The sequence below is a fragment of the Pelobates fuscus genome, chromosome 9 (genome assembly GCF_036172605.1).
Source record: "Pelobates fuscus isolate aPelFus1 chromosome 9, aPelFus1.pri, whole genome shotgun sequence".
NCBI lineage: Eukaryota > Metazoa > Chordata > Amphibia > Anura > Pelobatidae > Pelobates > Pelobates fuscus.
In genome coordinates this window covers 164,370,037-164,385,376 of record NC_086325.1, presented here as the reverse complement: position 1 = coordinate 164,385,376, position 15,340 = coordinate 164,370,037, and the positions used below count along the sequence as shown (strand labels likewise).

Genomic DNA, 15,340 nt, shown 5'->3' with positions numbered 1-15,340 from the left:
AGAAAGCTAAACATTGAAAAACCATTTAAAAGTCAATATATTATTATAAGGAGTTAATGAACTAATAATAAATAAATATATATATCAATCAATTCAAACAAACCACTTGAATTTATTGAAAATGTCTAACAAGTTTAGTATAAAATCATCTGAAATTCCAAAGGCAAAGACTATGTGTCTACAAAGAAGATTAGGAAGTGTAAATGGTTAAAATATAAATCCCATTTCATTATTCTGCATGTAAGGGAATCCCTAATCAATCATGGCCGCGGCAGGTGGTCACATGATTTTGGTTGGAAGGAGGATAATGCCCAAATCAAAGATGGCCGCCCAGTTAGTGACAGCTCATTCCTTTGGTCTCCGAGAGAGAGTCGCCTCTCTATCACACCCTGACGGCCGCTCTCTCCCGCTCCGGGGGTTGCTCTGTGGTGCTGCGCATGCGCGGTGCGGCCGCATGGACTTTGGCAGCTTGTTTACAGGGAGGGCTAGGCCGCAGCCGCGGGCTGGATTTACCGCTCCGCCTCCCGCCCGCTCGCTCTTCCTGCTATGGGGAAAGGATAGCAGCCCGGTGCCATGTACTCCCCGCAACGCCGGGACTTTATGTCGGTCACCCTGATCCAACCGGACGGGGGAGGCGGATACAACAACAGCAAGAGCTGGAGGAGGAGAACCTGCTGGAGGGTGAGATATAATAATAATAATATAATATATAATAACAGCAAGAGCTGGGGGAGGAGAACCTGCTGGAGGGTGAGATATAATAATAATAATAATAATATAATGTAATATATAATAGCAAGAGCTGGAGGAGGAGAACCTGCTGGAGGGTGAGATATAATAATAATAATAATAATATAATGTAATATATAATAACAGCAAGAGCTGGAGGAGGAGAACCTGCTGGAGGGTGAGATAAAATAATAATAATAATATAATGTAATATATAATAACAGCAAGAGCTGGAGGAGGAGAACCTGCTGGAGGGTGAGATATAATAATAATAATAATAATATAATGTAATATATAATAACAGCAAGAGCTGGAGGAGGAGAACCTGCTGGAGGGTGAGATATAATAATAATAATAATAATAATAATAATATAATGTAATATATAATAACTGCAAGAGCTGGAGGGTGAGAACCTGCTGGAGGGTGAGATATAATAATAATATAATGTAATATATAATAACAGCAAGAGCTGGAGGAGGAGAACCTGCTGGAGGGTGAGATATTATAATAATAATAATATAATGTAATATACAACAACAGCAAGAGCTGGAGGAGGAGAACCTGCTGGAGGGTGAGATATTATAATAATAATATAATGTAATATATAATAACAGCAAGAGCTGGAGGAGGAGAACCTGCTGGAGGGTGAGATATAATAATAATAATAATATAATGTAATATATAATAACAGCAAGAGCTGGAGGAGGAGAACCTGCTGGAGGGTGAGATATAATAATAATAATATAATGTAATATATAATAACAGCAAGAGCTGGAGGAGGAGAACCTGCTGGAGGGTGAGATATAATAATAATAATAATAATATAATGTAATATATAATAACAGCAAGAGCTGGAGGAGGAGAACCTGCTGGAGGGTGAGATATAATAATAATAATAATAATAATAATGTAATATATAATAACAGCAAGAGCTGGAGGAGGAGAACCTGCTGGAGGGTGAGATATAATAATAATAATAATAATAATAATGTAATATATAATAACAGCAAGAGCTGGAGGAGGAGAACCTGCTGGAGGGTGAGATATAATAATAATAATAATAATAATAATGTAATATATAATAACAGCAAGAGCTGGAGGAGGAGAACCTGCTGGAGGGTGAGATATAATAATAATAATAATAATAATAATAATGTAATATATAATAACAGCAAGAGCTGGAGGAGGAGAACCTGCTGGAGGGTGAGATATAATAATAATAATGTAATATATAATAACAGCAAGAGCTGGAGGAGGAGAACCTGCTGGAGGGTGAGATATAATAATAATAATATAATGTAATATATAATAACAGCAAGAGCTGGAGGAGGAGAACCTGCTGGAGGGTGAGATATAATAATAATAATAATATAATGTAATATATCATAACAGCAAGAGCTGGAGGAGGAGAACCTGCTGGAGGGTGAGATATAATAATAATAATAATAATATAATGTAATATATAATAACAGCAAGAGCTGGAGGAGGAGAACCTGCTGGAGGGTGAGATATAATAATAATAATAATAATAATATAATGTAATATATAATAACAGCAAGAGCTGGGGGAGGAGAACCTGCTGGAGGGTGAGATATAATAATAATAATAATAATAATATAATGTAATATATAATAACAGCAAGAGCTGGAGGAGGAGAACCTGCTGGAGGGTGAGATATAATAATAATAATAATATAATGTAATATATAATAACAGCAAGAGCTGGGGGAGGAGAACCTGCTGGAGGGTGAGATATAATAATAATAATAATATAATGTAATATATAATAACAGCAAGAGCTGGAGGAGGAGAACCTGCTGGAGGGTGAGATATAATAATAATAATAATAATAATATAATGTAATATATAATAACAGCAAGAGCTGGGGGAGGAGAACCTGCTGGAGGGTGAGATATAATAATAATAATAATATAATGTAATATATAATAACAGCAAGAGCTGGAGGAGGAGAACCTGCTGGAGGGTGAGATATAATAATAATAATATAATGTAATATATAATAACAGCAAGAGCTGGGGGAGGAGAACCTGCTGGAGGGTGAGATATAATAATAATAATAATATAATGTAATATATAATAACAGCAAGAGCTGGAGGAGGAGAACCTGCTGGAGGGTGAGATATAATAATAATAATATAATGTAATAATATATAATAACAGCAAGAGCTGGGGGAGGAGAACCTGCTGGAGGGTGAGATATAATAATAATAATAATATAATGTAATATATAATAACAGCAAGAGCTGGGGGAGGAGAACCTGCTGGAGGGTGAGATATAATAATAATATAATGTAATAATATATAATAACAGCAAGAGCTGGGGGAGGAGAACCTGCTGGAGGGTGAGATACAATAATAATAATAATATTAATATAATCTAATATATAATAACAGCAAGAGCTGGAGGAGGAGAACCTGCTGGAGGGTGAGATATAATAATAATATAATGTAATAATATATAATAACAGCAAGAGCTGGGGGAGGAGAACCTGCTGGAGGGTGAGATACAATAATAATAATAATAATATAATGTAATATATAATAACAGCAAGAGCTGGAGGAGGAGAACCTGCTGGAGGGTGAGCTATAATAACAATAATAATATAATGTAATATATAATAACAGCAAGAGCTGGGGGAGGAGAACCTGCTGGAGGGTGAGATATAATAATAATAATATAATGTAATATATAATAACAGCAAGAGCTGGAGGGTGAGCTATAATAATAATAATAATAATAATAATAATAATAATGTAATATATAATAACAGCAAGAGCTGGGGGAGGAGAACCTGCTGGAGGGTGAGATATAATAATAATAATAATATAATGTAATATATAATAACAGCAAGAGCTGGAGGAGGAGAACCTGCTGGAGGGTGAGATATAATAATAATAATAATAATAATATAATGTAATATATAATAACTGCAAGAGCTGGAGGAGGAGAACCTGCTGGAGGGTGGGATATAATAATAATAATATAATGTAATATAACAGCAAGAGCTGGGGGAGAACCTGCTGGAGGGTGAGATATAATAATAATAATAATATAATGTAATATATAATAACAGCAAGAGCTGGAGGAGGAGAACCTGCTGGAGGGTGAGATATAATAATAATAATAATAATAATAATATAATGTAATATATAATAACTGCAAGAGCTGGCGGAGGAGAACCTGCTGGAGGGTGAGATATAATAATAATAATAATAATAATAATAATATAATGTAATATATAATAACAGCAAGAGCTGGAGGAGGAGAACCTGCTGGAGGGTGAGATATAATAATAATAATATAATGTAATATATAATAACTGCAAGAGCTGGCGGAGGAGAACCTGTTGGAGGGTGAGATATAATAATAATAATAATAATAATAATATAATGTAATATATATTAGCAACAAGAGCTGGAGGAGGAGAACCTGCTGGAGGGTGAGATATAATAATAATAATAATAATATAATGTAATATATAATAAAAGCAAGCGCTGGAGGAGGAGAACCTGCTGGAGGGTGAGATATAATAATAATAATAATGTAATAAATAATAACTGCAAGAGCTGGAGGAGGAGAACCTGCTGGAGGGTGAGATCAAATAATAATAATAATAATATAATGTAATATATAATAACTGCAAGAGCTGGAGGAGGAGAACCTGCCGGAGGGTGAGATAAAATAATAATAATAATAATAATAATATAATGTAATATATAATAACAGCAAGAGCTGGAGGAGGAGAACCTGCTGGAGGGTGAGATAAAATAATAATAATAATATAATGTAATGTATAATAACTGCAAGAGCTGGAGGAGGAGAACCTGCTGGAGGGTGAGATATAATAATAATAATAATAATAATATAATGTAATATATAATAACAGCAAGAGCTGGGGGAAGAGAACCTGCTGGAGGGTGAGATATAATAATAATAATAATAATTAATATATAATAACAGCCAGAGCTGGGGGAGGAGAACTTGCTGGAGGGTGAGATATAATAATAAAAATAATAATAATAATAATATAATGTAATATATAATAACAGCAAGAGCTGGGGGAGGCGAACCTGCTGGAGGGTAAGATGTAATAATAATATATATAGCATATTACAGCCACTTCCTGCACTGTTTGATTATAAGGAGCCGGAGGAAGAAGTCCAGCTGGCGGTGAGAACTCAGAGAGGAGCTGGTTCCATGGGATACATAGTATCTGTAACAGAGTCCTATATCCTTATCCTTATCTACCTTCTGCTCTGTACTGTGTGATAGCAAGAGGTTAAACCCACAGCACTGCCACTAGGGGTTAATATTACAGTACTTACAATGTACATGCGGGCCCCAAATCTCAGTTAAAATAAATACATACTTATTAGGTCAGGTTAAATGGGCAAAAATATAGAAAAGAAAAAGAGCAGACAAGAAAATCAAGGCATGAATAACGGGAGCACATTGAATGGTGGATTGTGGGGGCGAAACGCGTTGAGCTGGTTATTTATCACAGTCACTGCCCAGAGCTAGTGTACATTAAATAGGAACAGGAAATTCTTGAAAGTCGCAACCCTTGAAGTTGCAGACCGGATTCCTGGACATTGGAGGTGGAACTTTTTAGCCTCTAAAGGCTGATATGCTCGCTTTACACATATTTCATATTTGTGTGCATTTTTGCTTGTGAGTGTTATTGTTTGTTTATTTATGTTGTGTAATAAATGTATGTCTTGATTTTCTTTTCCGCTCTTTTTCCCATCTGTATTTGCGCATTTAACTTTGTTTAATTGGTATGCATTTATTTTAACTGGGATATGACACCCTCATATATATTGTGTGTGGTTTTTTTTTGGAGCATGAGTTCTCTTTTAGAGTGGCAACATTTAACCAGTTTGTCTGCACTATTTACCACCTCAGCGGTGTGTTCTCTTTGTGTTGGTGTCATATTACAGCACTGCCAGGGTGCTAAGGGTTAATATTACAGCAGTGCCAGGGCGCTAGGGAGTCATATTACAGCACTGCCAGGGTGCTAAGGGTTAATATTGCAGCACTGCCAGGGTGCTAAGGGTTAATATTGCAGCACTGTCAGGGTGCTAAAGATTAATATTGCTCTATGGCTATGGCACTGGGGTGTAACTGCCTTGTGTAGACTGGGCACAAAGGGCAAATACATCCATGGAAATTGGGCACGGGGGCTGTCCTTGGGCAGGAGGCCACCTCCACCGCACAGCCAGTACAGAACCTGGGCATAGAATAAACCGAACCAGTACAGAACCAGTACAATATTTTGATATAATTGATATGGCAGCTGGGGCGCCGGGTGGCCAACACAGTTCACACATGCAGAGACCAGCAATGCAGCCAATTCAAAACTGGCCGCACAAAAGGAAAGTGTCAAATTGACAGCGGGAGCCGAGCTTAACTCTGCTGTTACTGCTGCACATGGAGGGGAAGCAAGGAGTCCCTGCTTCCCCAACTAGCAGACTTCAGGGAGGGACTTAAGAGAATCCACTCCTCCTCCAGCCCATACTGTAAGTAAGTGAGAGAGGGAAAGACAGTGTGTGTGTTTTCCTGTTTGCATGTGAGGGTGTGTGTGTGTCTGTCTGCCTGCCTGTCTGTAACTGTGTGAGTGTATGTGTGTTTGTCTGCCTGTAACTGTGTTTGTATATGTGTGGGACTGTTGGCCTGTGTGTGTGTGGGACTGTCTGCATGTGAGGGTGTGTGTGGGACTGTCTGCATGTGAGGGTGTGTGTATATATGTCTGACCGTCTGCCTGTAACTGCATGTGTGTGACCGTCTGCCTGTAACTGTGTGTATAGACTGTAAGCTCGTTTAAAGGACCACTCTAGTGCCAGGAAAGCATACTCGTTTTCCTGGCACTAGAGTGCCCTGAGGGTGCCCCCACCCTCAGGGACCCCCTCCCGCCCGGATCTGGAAAGGGGAAAGGGGTTAAATCTTACCTTTTTCCAGCGCTGGGCGGAGAGCTCTCCTCCTCCGATCCGCCTCTTCTCCTCCCCGTCGGCTGAATGCGCACGCGCGGCAAGAGCTGCGCGCGCATTCAGCCGGTCACATAGGAAAGCATTCATAATGCTTTCCTATGGACGCTTGCGTGCTCTCACTGTGATTTTCACAGTGAGAATCACGCAAGCGCCTCTAGTGGCTGTCAGTTAGACAGCCACTAGAGGAAAAAGGGGAAGGCTTAACTAATTGATAAACATAGCAGTTTCTCTGAAACTGCTATGTTTATAAAACAATTAGTTAACCCTAGCTGGACCTGGCACCCAGACCACTTCATTAAGCTGAAGTGGTCTGGGTGCCTAGAGTGGTCCTTTAAGCAGGGCCCTCTTCAAGCTATAGTTTCTGTAAGTTTTCTTGTAATTGTCCTATTTATAGTTAAATTCTTCTCAAATAATATTGTAAAGCGCTACAGAATCCGTTGGCACTATATAAATGTCAATAATAATAATAATATGTCTGCCTGTAACTGTGTGTGACAGTCTGCCTGTAACGGTGTGTTTATGTCTGACCATCTGCCTGTAACGGTGTGTTTATGTCTGACCATCTGCCTGTAACGGTGTGTTTATGTCTGACCATCTGCCTGTAACGGTGTGTGTATGTGTGACTGTCTGCCTGTAACTGTGTGTGTGAGACAGTCTGCCTCTAACTGTGTGTGTGTGTGAGAGTCTGCCTGTGACTGTATATGTGATTGTCTGCATGTGACTGTGTGTGTGTGTGTGTGAGACGATCTGCCCGTGACTGTGTGTGTAAATGTATATGTAACTGTCTGCCTGTAACTATGTGCATGACTGTCTGGCTGCAACTATGTGTGACTGCCTGTAACTGTCTGTGTGTGTGTGTGTGTGTGTGTGTGACTGTCTGCCTGTAACTGTATGTGTGACTATCTGGATGTAACTATGTGTGTGTGACTGCTTGTGATTGTGTGATGCTGCCTGTAACTGTGTGTGTATTTGTGATTGTCTGTCTCTGACTGTGTGTGTGTGATTGTATGCCTGTAACTGTGTGTGACTGTATGCCTGTAACTGTGTGGGAGTGCAGGGATTTTGTAAAAGGTGGCAGGAGTCTTGTATAAGGGGGGCTGAGCATGGGATTTGTGGTAGGGGGGTGTAGGAGTTTTATAGAAGGGGGCAGTACAGGGGTTTGTAGAAGGGAAGGCAGGACAGGGGTTTTATGACGTTACAAATTTGTGCAATACATTATAAAAAAAGAAAATATTTTAAAAATTGTGTGGGTGTTTTTTTACATTTGGGAAGGGGGAGGTGCCCCAAGTGCTCTAGGTACGCCCCTGACAGAAACAAAAGTGATTTAACTTCTAAATGGCAGTGAATTGAGAAGTGAAACAGGGACATGATCTATACCCAAAAACCGCTTCATTCAAGCTAATGTTGTTTTGGTGACTATAGTGTTCCTTTAACCCCTTAAGGACCGAGGACGGTTCAGGACCGTCATCGGCATTTTTGCATTGCCGACCGAGGACGGTCCTGAACCGTCCTAACGGTCCAATGTACTTACCCGATCGCCGTCGTTCCCCCGGCGGCGATCGGCGGTGCTCCCGTTGTGGGGAGACTGCCTGCAGCCCAGACAGTCTCCCCATGGCGGATTAGGACCCCTGTGGCCATGTGATCGCTCAACAGGGCGACCACATGGTCACAATAGGTGTCCTAGTCTCTGCCTGCAGGGGGACTGTCTGTGCTGACAGGCAGTCTCCCTGCTTAGTGTAAAATCATAAAAAAAAAAAATTAAAGTTTAAAGTTAATAAATAAAAATAATAATTATATATGTGTATATATATATATATATATGATATATAGACGTATATTATATATATATATATATATATATATAATATACGTCTAAATATCATATATATAATGTCATACTAAGTGTATTTTTATATTAATATGTACATATATTAATATAAAAATACACTTATAATTAAATTACACACGTGTATATATATAATATATATAATAACTATATATATTGTATATATATTATTATAAACTACAAATAATAAGTAATTTAAATTAAACTTAAAAAATTAAAAATAATAATAAAAATTTAATAAAAATTATGTCTATACGAAATTTTATTCTAATTGTATTTTGATATTAATATATATGTATTTATTTCAAAATACCCTTAGAATGAAATTGTATATATATCTATGTATATATAAATAAATAAAAAGAATACGAACTATTCATATGTCCATATACAAAATTATATAAATATACACGTAGACTTCAAATATATAAATATGCATATATATTTAAATTCTACCTGCGTATTTATGTAATATTTTTACATAATTAAGTTATTTTATTGATTGCAATTTAAGGGACCTGCCTGCCAACCCAGGCCGAAAGTCCAGAGAATTTAATTTGCTATCACTGTATTTTACCCTGTAACGTTCTACGACACCCTAAAACCTGTACATGGGGGGTACTGTTTTACTCGGGAGACTTCGCTGAACACAAATATTAGTGATTCAAAACAGTAAAACATATCACAGCGATGATATTGTCAGTGAAAGTGACTTTTTTTTGCATTTTTCACACACAAACAGCACTTTTACTGATGATATAATTGTTGTGATACATTTTCCAGTTTTGAAACACTAATATTTGTGTTCAGCAAAGTCTCCTGAGTATAACAGTACCCCCCATGTACAGGTTTTATAGCGTTTTTGAAAGTTACAGGGTCAAATATATGGGTCATATTTTTACATTGAAAATGGCCAGGTTGGTTACGATGCCTTTGAGAGCGTATGGTAGCTCAGGAATGAGAATTACCCCCATGATGGCATACCATTTGCAAAAGAAGACAACCCAAGGTATTGCAAATGGGGTATGTCCAGTCTTTTTTAGTAACCACTTAGTCACAAACACTGGCAAAAATTAGCGTTCAATTTAGTTTTTTACTTTTTTCACACACAAACAAATATGAACGCTAACTTTGGCCAGTGTTTGTGACTAAGTGGCTACTAAAAAAGTTTGGACATACCCCATATTGAATACCCTGGGTTGTCTACTTTAAAAAAAATATGTACATGTGGGGGGTTATTTAGCGATTTATGACAGATAATAGTGTTACAATGTCACTATTGATACATTTTAAAAATATAGGTTTTGAAACCGCAATATCCTACTTGTACCTATAGCCCTATAACATGCAAAAAAAATAGCAAAAAGCATGTAAACACTGGGTATTTTTAAACTCAGGACAAAATTTTGAATCTATTTAGCAGTTTTTTTTTCATTCGCTTTTGTAGATGAGTAAAAGATTTTTTACATAAAAGTCAAAAAACATGTATTTTTTTCAATTTTTCATCATATTTTTTCATTTTTTAAAAATTAAATTGCATGAGATTATATAAATAATGGTATGTAAAGAAAGCCCCTTTTGTCATGAAAAAAAAAAAATATAATTTGTATGGGAACAGTAAATGAGAGAGCGGAAAATTACAGCTAAACACAAACACCACAAAAGTGTAAAAAGATGCCTGGTCGCAAATGTACAACATCGCAAAAACAGTCCGGTCCTTAAGGGGTTAAAGTTATTTTCAAATTTAAAGGAACACTATAGTGTCAGAAAAACAAACATGTATTCTTGATCCTATTGTGTTAAAAACACCACGATTCTACTCACCAGAACAAATTCAACAAGCTGTAGGTGTTCTGGTGACTATAGTGTCCCTTTAATTTTTGGTCCAAACTAAATAAGCTATAATAATAATAGTTGATAGAAATGGTACATATAAACACTGATCTGTATTTCTTCAGGTGAAATTTATTTTTGTATGTAGCACAGGAGTGGTTCGTTCCCCTAAGCACAGGGAGTATAAGATTACCAGGGAATCCCACCTGAGGCAGGAGGCAAATACTATATTTACATCTCATGGGGGGGAGGAGAGGGGGGGGGATCAGGTGGATGTTGAGTTATAACTGGTGAAAACGAAAAAAACACATTTTACTGTCTGAGCAGCCTCTGTGAGACATGGCTGAGGTCTGTATTTCAATAATGCTTGTTTAGTGGTTAGATATGTTGGTGCTTTGTGCTAATGTTTGATTTAAAGGTAATTATTGTATGACTTTACTGAAATGTAGTTTGTCTAGCTTGTAGGAAAGGAACGCCATTGCATGACCGCTATAAGTAGACTTTCCACTCCCACGTTAGATATTTTAGTTTTTTTGTAGTTTTGCCTTTTCTCACGTAATAATCCAGGCGCTCCCTGGTATAATTATGCAAATAGGCTGCTGTCTGCACACACACTATCTTTTTTCATAGTTGCATGTAGGTATTCAATAAATACAAACATTCAATAAATATTTTGACTGTCTCAATTAAAACCCAAATGGCAAATGTGCCTGTTTTTAGCCTAGATTTTGCAATTTGAATTTCGGTTATCTATAATTTAGAGTTTAGGGATAAACCCGGGTGCTACTCATATTACTGAAGTTGATCAAGCTGAACTTTTGACACATACTACTTAGATCTGTTGTTCATCTTTTAGAAGGCTTAAAACGGCAATTTGACACACAAGCAGTGGGACTGCAATCAGTACATATAAATACTAGTCAGACTCATTTGAAATTCCAGATTTTTCTAACTTTGGGGATGAAAAGTCACAATTTTATTAACTAAACATCAACTTTGCTGACAAATTTTGTTATATAGATGAGTAAGCAATATATATTTAACAAAATTTGTCAGCATCAAAGTTGCTGTTTAGTGAATAGGGCAGTGCGCTTGATTTTTATTGTACTTACTGGCTCCCAGCAGCACCCTATTTATGCATGTTTAGGTGAGTGCAGCCAGCCCCTTGTTTTCACAATTTTATTAACGACCGGAAACTAGTATTATGTAAATAAAAAATAATTATTGAACAATAAAATTTGTGAAAGAGAGAAAAAAAATGAAAGAACAAAAATAAATTAATTTTTGCTGAAGAGTACCCGCAATTAGGACGGACTTACAAAAATAAATAAATAACAGAGCCAGATATATGTGAAATAGAAATATTAAAGTTAATAGAATATTTAAAATAGTAGAGGTAATTATATTTATCACTTAGCAGCAAAGAAAGGGGAAGAACATTCTACGCTGTGATTGGTTGATATGTTAAGGACAGTTATGTTCATAGGATTTTTACTGTTAAATTGTTATTTTTTTTATTGTTTTTCATATTTGCAAATATAAGCGTAGCAACGAAAGTTATAGCCTAAACGTTCCAAAAACTCTTGATTCTTACCTGACCCTTACCTTACCCTTGGCAATGTGTCGGACTCTGCCGACGTCAGCCGATGGAGGGGTATCTGATGTGTATTTCTCTGCCCCCTGCTGGCACTGAGAGGGAATGGCACCATAGATTCCACTAGCATTGTAATTACACCAATTCTTACATTGTTATTGGCATTTGTATACCCAGCCAACACATTCTGCAGGACTTTACTATAAAAAAAATGGGAAAATAACCAAAAACAAATAAGAAACCCAACTATTACAAGTGTCCATGAGAAATGCGATTATAGAGGAAGCTGCTATGAGCTTTGTGTTAAACTCTGAATGACCCTTGCCGTTTGCTTGCCAATAATGCACCTCTCTCCTTCCTTCTTAGAAATGGAAGCAGCTATCGAGGTTACAGCGCCTGATCATCCTTTTAATGTGCGCTGTGTTTGCCGTCACCGCCGTGATGTCATTTTCCAATCTGGGAGAGTACTGGAGAAGTATGTAACGCAGATTATTCATAATGTGTTATTGCGAAGCTTTCTTTACCATCCTATAACAGACTCTAGGGTTTATTTGAAAATAATTTTAAGCCAAATTAAAATTTAAGCTACAATAGCTTGGTTAGAGAATTGAAGATTATACTAGCTTTAGTGTAACTATAATCTTAATTTTATTAATGACAGGAGGCGAATGTTTGCTTAAGACTATTTTTACTAGAACTCCACAGCAGCACATTAACACAGAGAAAAACAACCAATCAGAAAAAAGTAAGGAACCATAAACGACCCCTCCCAACTGTTGGGGATTAAATCCCCCCTGGACCCTTTGTGGATGATGGATATTTGCCAAATCATTCAGAGCTCTGGAAATTGGAAATGAATAGCACAGACTTGTTCAATAACCAATTCAATGTTTAATTAAACGTCAGTAGCATTTATACCCCATTTTCATGTCGGTGGGGGTCATGAGCATTAATTACGAAATTTGTTTTTCACAAGTTATAAACAGCTGTTTCTAGTTGTAATCTTTCGTTATATAACGCATTACATATTTGATTAAAACCAGATATTTACAAATACCGATATCTTGGACAATTAACAAGTTATTTCGAAATCAGTACTTTTCCCGTAACTAGGATTTTATATAAATCCTATTTCCAAGAATAGGAGATAAAATGGCAAATTTATTCTTGGTTCAAATTAACCCTTATATGAACTGCTAGGATAGATGGCAAAATGGATATTTGTATCTACAATTCCCCTCTTAGATCATATCATGATCTATCTTACGGTAAATATCCATGGGAGGCTTGCGGCAGAGAAACAAAAGGAGGTATATTCAGACGTGCTAATCACGTCTGCGGGACTTTCATTATTTCTTCACCTCGATTTCCCCCCATTTGCTCTGTGCCGTAGGTTTTCCCTTTAAGAGGAGTTCGAGCTGTTGATTTCAGCTTTTTCAATTATCTGTTGAATACATCTTTTAAGCGTACAAGTTAAATATTTCAAACAGCTGACATGTTAACCATTTTTAAACAGACTAAACATCATGTTATCTGTATCTTGAGCCTTGGGTCAATATAGGCAAAGTGTATTATTCCCAACAACGGGAATATTATTATTATTATAATTCATAATGTAAGCTCATATAGTCAAACCGGGAATAATATCTATCCCCCTCTTTGGACCAGGGTCTTGGATTACCAGTCCACCAAGTGAACTGGGACCAGGTCAAAAACCCCAGTGGCAAAAACTCATATTTGAGGAAAAAAGCACATCTGGGGATACTCTGAGTGAGGGCCATGACTGTGTAGACATGTCATCCCCTCACGTTGACAGCATTAGTGACTTATAAAACCCGCACTTGTAAGTAAATAGCTCGGGTATCGGGATTGGGAAACACTTCCTGATTAGTTTCAAAAGGCCCATTTACATATTAAATCAAGAGATAACTTATAATCAGTTTGTAATTCTAACAATAATCCCAATCATGACCTTGCGTCCTATGCCTCCTAATCACATCCCTATTTCGACGGTCCAGTCATATCCATACTTAATAAATGGGAATCCATCCTTGGTACACTCAACATACTTCAATGACACACATAGTACATCCATGCCTGAGTAGGCTAACACTTCCTCTCTCTCCGGCTAGTTCAATAGGTAGTATTTGTTCTCACCTGAAGACAGCCTTGTACGTCCTCGGGCTCGACTTCCTCTACCTCTGTCCGATCTCTGGGAGTTGAAGGACCGTGGTTGGTAGGTTGGAAAGGAGCAGGGCCCATGGGATCCTCGGTGACCAGATGGCCAGAAGTGGCTGGAGATACGACCCCGCTGTCGTCCAGCCCTGCCAAAAACCCGAGAAGTCTGAGGGCGAAAGACCCTCTTCATGAAGGTCTGTGCTTTGCTCAGGGAGGTGAATAAATTCACATGTTTAGGAAGCTCCTTTATGAAAGGTTCCCTGAAGAGAAGACCCTTAGCCAGGGGACCCAATTCCTTCGACCCCAAGTCAGAAGTTTGTTGTCCATGCACGGAAGGAGTGCTACATTAGTATTGCCCAGCAGGCAAATAGAGCGCAGGGCCTAGTCCCGTATGGAAGCAGGGTCTAGGGCTGCACCCTGCGAATAGGCCTTGTCTTCCAGCATGAGAATCCTGGTTAGGGGGCCCAGCATGTCCAGCACTTCGTCCTGCGCAAGACGGAGGCTGCGCTCGACCTCTTACTTAGGGTCTCGTCCGGTGCGCATCTTATATGTGGCGACCAGGAGGGTCGAACTCCAGGGTCATGGAAACCATGTCTGGGAGAACAGGTCGGGGACATTCCGCCCGTAGTTTCCTGCGGACTTCCCAATCCAGAGGCTTGCGGAACCAGTAGTGCACGAACTGTACTAGGTGGTCGGGTAGAAACCATTCGGAGGATCTGGGGTGCCAAATGGATCGAGGGTTGAAACGGGTTCGCCCATAGCGTCTGAAGACGTTGACATCCACTAGGAGAGGTGTCGCTCCTGGCGTGGACGCTACCACAGTGTCACCCGGAGTCGTCTTCATAGTCTTTGCCCAAACATCCTCCTCTGAGGACTGGTCTGCTCGCCATTCATCTAGGATGGCCATGGTCGGGGGAGGTATGGAGACCTCCTCCCCAGCGCCTGAGAGGCGACATCGTCGGGCAGGTGAGTCCGTCAGCACCGGGCCTTGTCGCTTCGCCGGAGCCTTACCCTCTGGAAGCGTGGTTCAGGGCCTTCACCCTTCCAATAGCGTTTCTGTGCACTTGCCTGATCTTGCACTAGCGCTTCTGTGCACTTGGTCTGACTCAGCCGAGTCGTCTGCCGTGTGAGGGGTTCCTCCAGAGCCCCAC

At 38.6% G+C, this 15,340-nt stretch overlaps 1 protein-coding gene across 1 annotated transcript in view; it reads left to right on the top strand.

The window, feature by feature from the left end:
• The first annotated feature begins 385 nt into the window (after positions 1–385).
• MAN1B1 (mannosidase alpha class 1B member 1) overlaps positions 386–15,340 on the top strand; it is a 28,390-nt gene continuing 13,435 nt past the window's right edge. The window contains exons 1-2 of the mRNA XM_063432958.1: positions 386–681; positions 12,378–12,486. Of these exons, the coding sequence (XP_063289028.1) occupies positions 574–681; positions 12,378–12,486 (217 nt within the window). The 5' untranslated portion in view covers positions 386–573. The remainder of the gene's footprint in view (positions 682–12,377; positions 12,487–15,340) is intronic.